This window comes from Colias eurytheme, chromosome 22, assembly GCF_061535395.1.
Source record: "Colias eurytheme isolate Ceu_HAF_F1 chromosome 22, ilColEury1 Martin Lab GWU primary, whole genome shotgun sequence".
Lineage (NCBI taxonomy): Eukaryota > Metazoa > Arthropoda > Insecta > Lepidoptera > Pieridae > Colias > Colias eurytheme.
This window is the reverse complement of record NC_143001.1, coordinates 7,785,298-7,798,978: the sequence shown is the minus strand read 5'-3', so window position 1 is coordinate 7,798,978 and position 13,681 is coordinate 7,785,298. Positions and strand designations below refer to the sequence as shown.

General features: G+C 33.7%; 1 protein-coding gene across 1 annotated transcript; it reads left to right on the top strand.

Annotated features, from left to right (window-relative positions):
• The first annotated feature begins 9,767 nt into the window (after positions 1-9,767).
• LOC149898781 (uncharacterized) lies at positions 9,768-12,129 on the top strand. The gene is made up of 2 exons (XM_090115210.1): positions 9,768-11,715; positions 11,937-12,129. Exon 1 carries the CDS (start codon positions 9,768-9,770, stop codon positions 11,517-11,519), a length of 1,752 nt encoding a protein of 583 aa, XP_089971336.1. The 3' UTR covers positions 11,520-11,715; positions 11,937-12,129.
• The last annotated feature ends 1,552 nt before the right edge of the window (positions 12,130-13,681 follow it).

Here is a 13,681-nt window from a genome sequence, read left to right as displayed (position 1 = left end):
AAGCTAGATAATTATAGTAATCAAGTCTTAAATTATATTTCAATGTAATACCTATTACAATTTACAACGTTCTTTTGCAATAAATAAACATCTAAGTAATTAAACAATTTGGTGAAATGCATAAAATTCCAAGAATTAAGAGCAATTTTAGAAGTTCAATCAATTGTAATATGATTTAAAAACGAATAATAAAAATGCTGTTCTGACATCATTTAACTACTGGACGAACGGTACTTGGCCATATAATTACAAGACAATAGGCATGACGAAAGATTTTGAAATTCTCTTCCATAATGTGTGTATACGTTTACTATACAAGAAAAACCCTATATTTCGGTAATATACTTAAATTTAACGAAGATTAAAGCCATTTTTCAAAAAATATTTAATATCTGTGCCAAAACAGCTCGCAGGTGTCATGGCGTAGGCGTGACGTCAAACTTTGGTAAATACGTAATTACCTATTTGTACGCATTGCGAAGAAAATTAAAAAAGTCTTTATTTAATATGTGTTATAGAAACGAATTACAAAGTTTATAAGTCGTGTGCAGTATTGCAGTGTGAATCCACATAAAAATAATGCTCAAAAATGTGTTAGTAATTATTTCAAGCGAAAAAATAATAAGAAATTATTGTATAAAGTTGGCGCGGAGAATCCCGAACCATGTATTCGTGAATTCGCAATTATATTTCTGTTCTGAGTCGATAAAGCATACGTGAAACAATAGAAAATAAATAAAAATGCGTATTCTCAACATATTCATAACAACGAAATACATCTGACGTGAGTTGTTTACTTATGCGTGACGTCACGCGTGTTTTAGTCAAAATGGCGAACTTCAGAATTTCAATGTTTTATTTTATTGATAATCTCATTAATCTTAATGTTTTTAAGATTTCTAAGTCGCTATATTTAATTTATTTATTATACATTTTCCCTTAAAAACACTAATACGATCATTTATGGATACTGTCGTCATGCCTATTGTTTCTTTAAAAGTATTCTTATGTATGTGTTAGTTTAGCCATTGTCTTCAATGTTACAGACATAACCGTTAACTTCCTTATTAAGTATTTAGACACAAATTTATTTTCTTCTTCGCCATTTTGTCCGACCTCTTTAAAATTTTGACCAATATTTGAAATGCGATGGGTTTGATGGTATACACCCTAAAGCAGTTTTATATCAATGTATTTTGCATTTTTAGTAGGTAGGTATAGTTAGGAAATTTATTGTTAAAAAATACTAAACTATTGTTAATCTTGTTGAACTGTAACAATACTAACAATAGTTAATCTTGTCAATACAGAACCTGGTTTATTGCTTATTAATTGTAAGTAGGTATGTTCATAAAATTTTCCAAAATTAAATTGTACAAAATAAGTAGTTTTTGATACTTACGAGGTAACTAATATCGTAACTTCGAGAGATGTTGAATTATCAAAAAAAATACCATAAAATATAGTTTTTGACAAAATAAAAACATCCCGTTTTTGTTACTAAATTCGAAAGTCGATACTACACTAGCGAGCCAAAATTTCGATCCATTAAAACAATATTCGTTACTAAATATAACTTAACGTAATTACGAGGCACAGGGGAGACTGCATTAGTGTTCTGATTGTGGTACACCTGCTGGATATTATGTTGGTACAATATTATATGAGTCGATGGATAAAATCAAAAGTTATGAAATAAGAAGTGAATTTTATTCCAAGCATTTGAATTTTGAATTATAGTTATACCTTATGGCTTATGCTTTATACCATAATATTTCGTAGTTGTTAAAAAAATTTTGAATGACAACTGATGCTTTATATAGGTAGATATATTATAGGTAGTTTATGTTTTTGGTAAAATAAAGATTTTAAAGTGAAACTTTTATTACATCGTCTCAAACTTTTTGGTCTGTGTAGCGCATGTCGCGTGTATCGCGGCTGCCGAGTAGGTATACCTACTCGGCAGCCGACCGTCACGCGACATGCGCTACACAAAGCAGTGTTCGGAACCGTTCGAACAGTTTCACTTTTAAGCTCCGTCACGCTGGAACCCGCTTTAAAAAAACCTTACTTTTTTTCAGCCTATTTTACCTACAAACGATGCTAATAAATGTAGTATAGGTCAATTTTTTGTAGTCTTATTAGTTACTTAGAAAACATCATTGATATCGTTCGAAGTAAAAAATATAAATAATAGCGTGTTGATTAGTTTTGGAATGGGTTCCAAATTGATTGTAGTTTATTGTAGTGGCAAGAAAATTCTTTATTTGCGTTGTTTTATCTCAAATTATTGCAAGAAGGTCACAATAACAAGATTTTAAAAAATAAATAACACTTGTTCAAAAACTACAAACGATGCCAATAAATGTAGTATAGGTCAATTTTTTGTAGTCTTATTAGTTACTTAGAAAACATCATTGATATCGTTCGAAGTAAAAAATATAAATAATAGCGTGTTGATTAGTTTTGGAATGGGTTCCAAATTGATTGTAGTTTATTGTAGTGGCAAGAAAATTCTTTATTTGCGTTGTTTTATCTCAAATTATTGCAAGTAGGTCACAATAACAAGATTTTAAAAAATAAATAACACTTGTTCAAAAACTACAAACGATGCCAATAAATGTAGTATAGGTCAATTTTTTGTAGTCTTATTAGTTACTTAGAAAACATCATTGATATCGTTCGAAGTAAAAAATATAAATAATAGCGTGTTGATTAGTTTTGGAATGGGTTCCAAATTGATTTTAGTTTATTGTAGTGGCAAGAAAATTCTTTATTTGCGTTGTTTTATCTCAAATTATTGCAAGTAGGTCACAATAACAAGATTTTAAAAAATAAATAACACTTGTTCAAAAACTACAAACGATGCCAATAAATGTAGTATAGGTCAATTTTTTGTAGTCTTATTAGTTACTTAGAAAACATCATTGATATCGTTCGAAGTAAAAAATATAAATAATAGCGTGTTGATTAGTTTTGGAATGGGTTCCAAATTGATTGTAGTTTATTGTAGTGGCAAGAAAATTCTTTATTTGCGTTGTTTTATCTCAAATTATTGCAAGTAGGTCACAATAACAAGATTTTAAAAAATAAATAACACTTGTTCAAAAACTACAAACGATGCCAATAAATGTAGTATAGGTCAATTTTTTGTAGTCTTATTAGTTACTTAGAAAACATCATTGATATCGTTCGAAGTAAAAAATATAAATAATAGCGTGTTGATTAGTTTTGGAATGGGTTCCAAATTGATTGTAGTTTATTGTAGTGGCAAGAAAATTCTTTATTTGCGTTGTTTTATCTCAAATTCAAAAAGCTCTACAGTTTATAAAATCGTTTGTAGTATACGATCCTTCAACTGTATCGTAGCTGTTGTTAAAAATACTAACAATTACTCTCTGATTATTGATTAACAATTTTCAATTATCAAAAAGTTTTACACTTTCAGAAATTATAATTAAAAATTCAACTTATTTGCAGCTCAAGTTTTCAATACTTACGAAAGTCCGTGTATAGTTGGCTGTCATTATTTTTTAATACGAAAAACAGCACATACTTGTAAGTCCAACGATTTTGAATTTATATTTTGAGGTATAATCGATGCTACATTTACTGTAGGCACTATAGTAACTGTAAACTTGTGTACGCACGCTTATATTTAATCGGTAATGTCCATATACATATAAAGGTATGCTGTCGGAAGACAAACTGTGAAACTACGAACGATTTCCTTTTCTATTTTCTAACGTCTTAAAATGTATCACTCTATCAAACACTAAGTAGATTTATTCATTCGCACTTATAATCAGTAATAAGCAAGACATACAAATATAAAGGTACTGTGACAATTGTTCATATCGTTTGTAGTTTTTATGCCAGTGTCATTTTATTCCACTACAATTTGGCTAGTTTTATCTGATTTTTCTTGAAGTTATTTTAGAGGATAAATTATTTTACCAGTACTACAATAAACGATAAATGACAATATTAATTCCAATTTTTTATATTGCACTATTTTGAGTTTTTTTTCGTTTCGGATGGAATTTATCCATTATTTCATTTTAATTACTTTTGTCGTCTCAGCAGTTTCGGATTATTAAGTGACTTTGTAACATTGAACAGCAAACTACTGAACATTAAAGATATCCAACTCTTTTTTTTTTTTTTTTAACATATATCATGTGCAATTTAATGTACACTAAATTACGAAACTCCCACACGCATACACAAACACGCACGTGTGCGAAGATATATGTATGAGCATGAATTTTTTTTTTTCTAAAACTACAAACGACACGAAATCCAAGGCTCATAATTGTTTTGAATATATTAACTTATTGAACACTAAATTTCTTGTTTTTTATTTCTTACAGGGGTTCAGCAGCCACTACAAACATATGAGTTTAGCTACAATCAACTACATTGTTTGTAGTTTTTGAACAAGTGTTATTTATTTTTTAAAATCTCGTTATTGTGACCTTCTTGCAATAATTTGAGATGAAACAACGCAAATAAAAAATTTTCTTGCCACTACAATAAACTAAAATCAATTTGGAACCCATTCCAAAACTAATCAACACGCTATTATTTATATTTTTTACTTCGAACGATATCAATGATGTTTTCTAAGTAACTAATAAGACTACAAAAAATTGACCTATACTACATTTATTGGCATCGTTTGTAGTTTTTGAACAAGTGTTATTTATTTTTTTAAATCTTGTTATTGTGACCTTCTTGCAATAATTTGAGATAAAACAACGCAAATAAAGAATTTTCTTGCCACTACAATAAACTACAATCAATTTGGAACCCATTCCAAAACTAATCAACACGCTATTATTTATATTTTTTACTTCGAACGATATCAATGATGTTTTCTAAGTAACTAATAAGACTACAAAAAATTGACCTATACTACATTTATTGGCATCGTTTGTAGTTTTTGAACAAGTGTTATTTATTTTTTAAAATCTTGTTATTGTGACATTCTTGCAATAATTTGAGATAAAACAACGCAAATAAAGAATTTTCTTGCCACTACAATAAACTACAATCAATTTGGAACCCATTCCAAAACTAATCAACACGCTATTATTTATATTTTTTACTTCGAACGATATCAATGATGTTTTCTAAGTAACTAATAAGACTACAAAAAATTGACCTATACTACATTTATTAGCATCGTTTGTAGGTAAAATAGGCTGAAAAAAAGTAAGGTTTTTTTTAAAGCGGGTTCCAGCGTGACGGAGCTTCACTAGCACCGTGGTTTCATAAAACCACACAACATTTTATTTATATTATTTATTTATATTTCCAATTCATTTTTGAATTGGTTATTCGTAATTATTTATACGCGGCAAAATCCGCGCAAATAAATAACATATCATAATATCATATCATTGTATTTAATAAGTGTAACATTAATGTTTTCATGTTTATGATTTGATTAAAAATATCCTAAAATTAATCTAATTATGTAGTAAAATTGGTTACGCACGCCGAATTACAATGTTTATTACAATCTATACACTACCTAGTTTATCATTTTTCGCTGCAAATTTTTGAATATACATACTAGCATAAAAACTAAATGAAGTGTACCATAAATATTGCTCGCGTGTGTAAATACCGCCAAGGGACGCACCTCAGACAATTTCCTTAAAAGCTACTCTAATTCAACTATGCTCATATTCTTACATTTTACATTTTATTACCTACTAGCTAATGCCCGTGACTTCGTTCATGTTATAACTATAAGTGTCATCTATATAGTTTTTTTTTTATGTAAAAGTATTATAGCAGTGGTAATCTCAAAATAATTTCTAGGCTTTTTCGAGATTTTTGGACAAACGAAAAGACAAACAAACAGGTGTCTCAAAAAAATTATTTCGTTTGTGCCTTAGAAAATATGTAGATGAAATAAGAAAATTCTTTATTGGTAATAGATTCGTGTATAGGTAGTAGAGTTTTAAGCTATTGACAGTTGATATTGTAATGATGTAATGGTACTTATGAATTATGAAAGAAAGAAAGAAAGAAAAGACATTTAATTCAACACACACATTTAAAAGACAAATAAAAATAAAACAGAAATTAAATAGAAAAACACATTGAAATTACGATATAAAACATTAATATTAATAAGGTGTGATTCTGTGTGCTGAACAGGGACACCACTCAGGAATTCTGCGGCTTAAGAGCTGCAGCACTGATTTTCAGTGGTTCCCATGTTCCCAAATGACGCCTATAGTGGCAGAAAATGAAAAATATGAATAAATTAAAATAGATACCTATACACATATATATATCTACACTACATAAATATCAAAACAAAACAAAATGCATAACTCAAAAGAAATAATAATAATATGATTTATTAATAAATAAGTTAAATATTTATATAAGGATAACAGAAAATAGCAGTATAAAATTAGAAAAATTATTAACCATACGCTAACGAACCAAGCAACTAATGTTGATTGATTTGCCGATGTAAAATGGATTTCTTAAATTCATTACGGAAGCTTAGTACACTGCATTTATTACGCAATGGTGGAGGCAAATTATTCCAACATTTCGTTGCTCGGTACCGAAAAGCACCCCGGAAAGCCATGGTATGGTGTCGAGGCACAGCTAAGCTAGTCAGTGACGCCCTGGTTCTGTACACAGTGTCAGAATTGCCCAACCATGATAATTTTTCATAGAGGTAAGCGGGTACATTTGACCGTATAACTGCAAACAGCAAAACGGCAAAATGTAATCTTCGACGGTTCTCCATGTTTAAAATCCTCGCATTATTCAGGTAAGGTGTTATATGCGATCGGGGAGGTACATCCCAGCAAAATCAAGCGCATGCATTTTGAACCCTTTGTATTGCTTTTTTTGAGCGTCCCAGGATTCGATCACCATACATTGCGTCACCATAATTAAACTTGGACAATACCAATGAGTCACACAGTCTAATTCTTAGCTTCGTTGATAGGTGGTTTCTTATACGGTACAGAACTTTTAGACGGTAGTAGCAATTAGAAATTGTTTGGTTGACGTGTCTCTCAAACCGTAGTGACTCATCGAAGACAATACCAAGATTACGGGCCTCTCGTACCCGCTCTATTGTCTCTCCTTTTACGCGAATTGGAAGAATTGATTTCTCAATAATTTTTATAGTATATGGAGATCCCAGCACCATGAATTTAGTTTTAGTTGGATTTAAACTAAGAGCATTTCGTTCTGACCATGCAGCTATTCGTGCGAGATCTGCGTTTAATTGCTCGATCGCTGTTTGCGTTTCATTAGGTGCAAATGAAATGTACAGTTGGATGTCGTCTGCGTAAAGGTGGTATTTGCAATGTTCTATGCTTTTGATTATATCAGCAGTATAAATAATAAAAAGTAAAGGGCCCAATATTGTACCTTGAGGGATTCCTCTCTTAAGAGCTATAGGTTGCGAATAACACGTGTTACCAAGGTCGTCTTGATAAACTATTGCCTATTGTAATACTTAGTTTCCAATTTAAATTAAGTCTGAGAATTATGATTCAAAATTTTCATCATTTTACCGTATTAAATGCTTTATGTACCGAGTAATCCCTTTATTTATTCATTCTTTATTGTTAAGACTTCAGAGAATGTTACAATTAAAAATTAACTTTATTGTTTACTTGTAAATATAATTATATAATACTAAATATACTACACAGTCTAATAGGTACATTAAATTATTAGAAAAATATATGTGTTACACTAAAAAATCCCACAGAACCAACCACATTCGCCAAAAGTGCATACTCATTAGCGATCACATCAATATTCATCACGATCACGTGTCCGATCCGTCACGGGCGATGTTCCCACGACCGCCTCCCGGGTTACGATCCGACACGCATACGATATCGTTAGGTGTGAAGGGCTCGCCAATATTGCTTAATTGTGGTGTGGGGTTTTCAATTTATAGGTCTCTCATCTTTGAAAATAAGATTAGTGTTAACCTTATCAAAACAAGTTGATCCGTTTTGTCATGAAGTCCACTTCACTTCATATGCATAATACTAGAATAGGTTGCGATAGGATAATAATTAACTAGCGGTCCGCCCCGGTTTCGCCCGTGGTACCTACATGTTTACGTTTTCTCTCCATAAGAACCATCCTAATTGTAGGTACCTACTTCAAGGAATGTTATATATAAATAATTAAGAAAATTGGTTCAGCTATTCTTGAGATTTGCGCTTAGCAACACATTTAGCGTTTCATTTTTATATTATAGATGTATGGAAATTGGAAATTATTAAGGAAATGTAGGTACTCTAATGAAAATAAAAAGAACCCCTAAGTTATTCTGTAATTTTCATACACTTGAACTTTGATTCAATACTTTATAATTTACAAATGTAAATGTAATAAAAACAATTAACCAATTGATATCGATAAATACACCATACATTATCAAAATGTTCACGGTGATAAGGTATACACGAGCGTTTTAAACGCGACGTTTTTTTTTGTTAAGGTTTCCTAAACTCTCATAAGAGACAAAAAAAAATAGCATGCATATCGACCATTTATTGCACTTTTTATTCTGTCTAACATCTAGAACTTTAGATTTATAAATTTTACTACTTTTTTTTAATAAAACTTCTTTAAGCGCGTTGAGTTGCTCTCTTTTTAATTTACTATTGTATTTCTATGCTGACCTAAATATTTTACATTCATTAATTCAAGAGACAAGAGATTGAACTCACTACCATCATTCCAAGACGCCAACCACTGCGCTGCGTCGAATGAATGTACAAAAAAAACGCTACATTCTAACCGCTCGTGTACAAAACCAATAAAATTCCGTAATTATAACCGCCTCAACAAATTAGTTACATCGTGTTAATGTTAATCGTAACAAAGAATAAATAAAAATATGTCAAATTATGTTTACGCGAATTAATTTTCTGTAATATAAATATGATTTTGTTTGTTCCAGATGCATTGTGCCGCAGCTAGCTCTGTGGAAGTGAAGGGTAAGCAAATTTATTAATATATCTTCGAAAATTAAATCAACAAATAATTAAATTAAACAAAAAAATTTAATTTTTTTTTACTATAATTATTAGAGAATTATTCTAAATTTTTCGACAGATTGGACCTTTTATAAAATTTATTGGAGGATTAAATTAATTGAATTAAAAGGCAAAAAAAAAAACTTTTATTTGATCTACTTTTAAAAAATATCAAAAAGGATCGTGTAATGTTTAGGGTCCTAGAAAATAAATAAATAAATAAATAATAAATAAATCGTGCTTTATAGTTTCACAGCTTCCATGCATGTAATTACTTCTGTAAAAAAATTAACTTTAAATGCAGAAGAACATCATTAAAAATATCATTGTTTGTTTTCAGAGTTATAAATTCGAAAACTTAACTTACATTATAATATTATGTCTATTATACATAAATTTTTTAATTCTGTGTTTTCGACCTGGTTACTATTTTTTCAAATCTAACATGATTAGGAATGTTAAGGCCTAACCTAGGTAACCTAACCTAGCCTAGGTTAGGAAAACAGCTTGTGATTCAAATGCAATAAAACAATTTTTGTTATTAATACTTTTATTAATTATTTTGAACATGTAAAAAAATATAACAACAGATATTCTACCCTAGAAGAAAGAATTGTACTGTGTAACATATTTGTGCATAACTGAATAATTTTCTTTTTTGTTTCTTTCCTTAATGCATTTAAACACAAGTTCCTTTGTTTTCAGTGGTGCATCATGTCTCCGTTATACTTGATTCTGCTGCTTTGCGTCGCCGCCAACGCGAACAACAACAACCAAGCCAAGCAAGATGCTATCATTCGCGCTATACTAGCCGAGGATAACCAATTGCAAGCAGCTTCACATGGCCAAGACGCAAGTCAAGAGAGCCAAGCAAGCCGCAGTGGATACGTCGGTACTGATGTCTATGGCCAAGGATCCAACGAAGACGAAGCAAGCCGCAGAGGATACTACACAGCATTGGACGAACGCGCCAAGTACAGATTGAGATATAGAGCCAGAGGCCATGGCTATCCCAGCTTCGGCTATGGCTATAACCCGTACGGACGTCCCTTCTTTGCTCCTCGCAGTGCTGATGAAGATGTCAATGCGTACTCTGCTGGGAGTGGGGCGGGAGCTGGTTTAAGTCATCAAGGATTGAGTGGTAGCGCTGCTGGTCTGGCTGGATTGGCTGGTAGCTATGGGAACAGAGGCGCGGGCGTTCAAGATCTAAGTGGTGCTTATGGTGCTGGAATCACTGGTGCTGGTGGTAGTGGATACGGTGCTGGCGTCGGTGGTTATGGGGCAGGTGGCTATGGAGGTCTTTCCGCTGCTTCTAGAAGCGGAGAGAACGCCGGTGTCACTGGTGAAGACGCGAGCGGATACAGTGGCCTAGGAAGTGGCCAGAGCGGTGCTTACCGTGGGGTTGGAGGTGCCAGTAATGAAGGTGCCAGTGGCTACAGTGGTGCTGGCAGCCATGGTGCTGGTGGATACCGCGGTGCCAGCGGTCATAATGCTGCTTCTAACACTGGTTATGGCAGTGAAGGTGCCAGTGGCTATAGCGGAGTAGGTAGCCATGGTTCTGCTGGGTACCACGGTGCTGGCGCTTCAAATGCTGGTTATGGTAGTGAGAGTACAGGCTATAGCGGTGTCGGTAGCCATGGTGCTGGACACAGCGGTGCCAGTAGCCGTAATGCTGGTGCCTCTGGTGCCGGTGCGTCTGGCGAAGGAGCTAGTTACAGCGGAGTCGGCAGTCATAGCGGGTTAGGCGGTCGTGGTCTTGGAGCTTCTGGTGTCGGTGCGTCTGGTAATGAAGGTGCCAGTGGCTATAGCGCTGGTAGCCACGGGGCTGGCGGGTATAGAGGGGCTAGCGGGCACAATGCTGGGGTTTCTGGCGCAGGATACGGTAACGAAGGTGCCAGTGGATATAGTGGAGCTGGTAGTCATGGAGCAGCGGGCTACAGTGGTCACAGTGGTGCTTCTGGAGCCGGTTACAGCGGTTCTTCTGGCGCTGGTGTATCAAACGAAGGTGCGAGAGGATACAGTGGTGCCGGTAGCCACGGTGCTGGGGCTAGCAGCCGCACTGCCGGTGCTTCAGGTGCAGGCAGTGAGGGTGCCAGTGGTTACAGTGGAGCTGGCAGCCATGGCGCTGCAGGATACAGTGGCCATAATGCCGGTGTTTCTGGTGCAGGATACAGCGGATCTGGGGCCGGTGCGTCTGGCAACGAAGGTGCCAGTGGTTACGCTGGCAGCCACGGCGCTGGTGGGTATCGAGGAGCTTCTAATGCAGGTTACGGCAATGAAGGTGCCAGAGGATATAGCGGTGCAAGTCACAATGCTGGTGTTTCTGGCGCAGGAGCTTATGGCAGTGAGGGTGCTAGCGGCCACAGTGGGGTTGGCAGCCATGGCGCTGGCTACAGCGGTGCCAACCGTGGTAATGCTGGCTACAGTGGAGCCTCTGGAGTATCTGGCCAAGGCGCTAGACGTTAAAAAACGAAACCTTCCTATTTTTTATATATTCTAATTTTATCTATGCATTTTGTCTTTTTACTTTTAGTTGCGAATGTTGGGCCAATGCGTTGGACAATGTTGGACGATGCACCGCCAACAGCTGATTTGCTTGTTACTGAAATAGCTGGACGTTGAAATACTCGTAGCAGATGCAAATATGATAACAACTTTACATGTAAGTTATAACTTCGTTAAATTTTATTAAACATATTTTTAAATATATCTGTCCCTAACTGTAAACCTTAGAAGTTAGAACTAAGCACTTACTTTGCATCCTATCGACGATAAGAAGAGTTTGAATTAAAAATCATTAAATCACTTTATTTGAAAATAAAAAAACTTTTGAAAAAAAAAATTGTGACTACCTATTTACTTTTATTTTTTATTTCTTTCCAGATAAAAACCGAGTATTTCAATTCTATTCAACATCCTAAGTCCAAGACAAACATTGTTACAACATTGGTCCAACATCAGCCAGCTTATGCCAACCTCAACCAAACAATTTTATATATCGTATAGTATATTTTTGCTATGTATTTCTAATAATTTTTGTATTTTATTGTATTTGAATATATGTATTTTAAATGAATGTGTTGTTTCATTTCTTGGTACTAACATATTATCACATTGTCAAATAACTTACCTACGTAGAAATTATAGTTATCTACCACAGAGAATATCTTTCTTTCAATTCAAACAAAGTATTTGTACATTCTTTAGCTATTTTGCATTCTAACATAGTGGAATAATTTACAAGGTAACAATTAAATTACATATTAATTATTATGAACACAAGTATTTACATTTATAATAACCATAATGTGACAAATAAAAACCCCGTAGTTTATTAAATATTATGTCAAGTAACAATATGATTGTACCTAAAAACTATTAGATCCTAATCTATCTCGCGACATTGCAAACTACCTATCTCTACATTATTTATCTCGTTATTTACAACTAGCGGTCCACCCCGGCTTCGCCCGTGGTACATATTTCGCAATAAAAGGTAGCATATGTTCTTTTCAGGGTCTAAAGGTTGTCTGTGCCAAATTTCATCAAAATCTGTGGAGAGGTTTAAGCAGGAAAGCGTAACAGACAGACAGAGTTACTTTCGCATTTATAATATTAGTAGTGAAGTAGGGATTTTACAGTAACACATACATGATCAATCAAATCAATACTGATGAACATAAACTTTAAAACCGAAGTAATATTTCCAAAGTAAACACAATCCCATTTATATGCGATACTCAAGGACTGAATGGGATTCAAATGTATTCGAATGGGATTCATATCCGGAGTCGAGGATCTGATTAGCATTTGGTAAACAATTGGAAAATGCGTATTGTTTCTGATTGACTAGCTCTGGATTGTGATATTGTTTATATTATTTTAACTATAGCAAAACACCATCTTAATATTATAAAGGCGAAAGTTTGTAAGTATAGGTGTATGGATGTTTGTTACTCTTTCACGTAAAAACTACTGAACCGAGTACAATGAAATTTAGCACACATATAGAGGGTAACTTGGATTAACACATAGGATAGGTTTTATCCCGGAAATCCCACGGGAACAGGAACTATGCGGGTTTTCCTTTGAAAAAGCGGGCGAAGCCGCGGGCGGAAATCTAGTTATATCATGTAGGTACACCTACAAATTTTCTAGACGAATAGGTATTCTTGTTAGTTTGTTCGTTAGTTGTTGTTCCTGTATCACAATGCGGATTTTTCGATTGTGTGTTTCGTCACGATACGTGCAATGAAACTGAAATGTTTAAATATTATGTATCTATTTATCTTCGTCTTTGCGAAATGTTGGTTACAATTTCTAAAATTAGAAAATCGAATTTCGATTTAGATATTATTAAGTAGATATACAAATATATTTAATACTAGAGGTCCGCCCCGGCTTCGCCCGTGGTACATATTTCGCAATTAAAGGTAGCCTATGTCCTTTCTCGGGTATCAAAATATCTCCATACCAAATTTCATGCAAATTGGTTCAGTAGTTTAGGCGTGATTGAGTAACAGACAGACAGACAGAGTTACTTTCGCATTTATAATATTAGTATGGATTATGCATTGGATCATCTTCTCTATTTGTTTTCTCTCAAGTTTAAACATATTATTTTGATA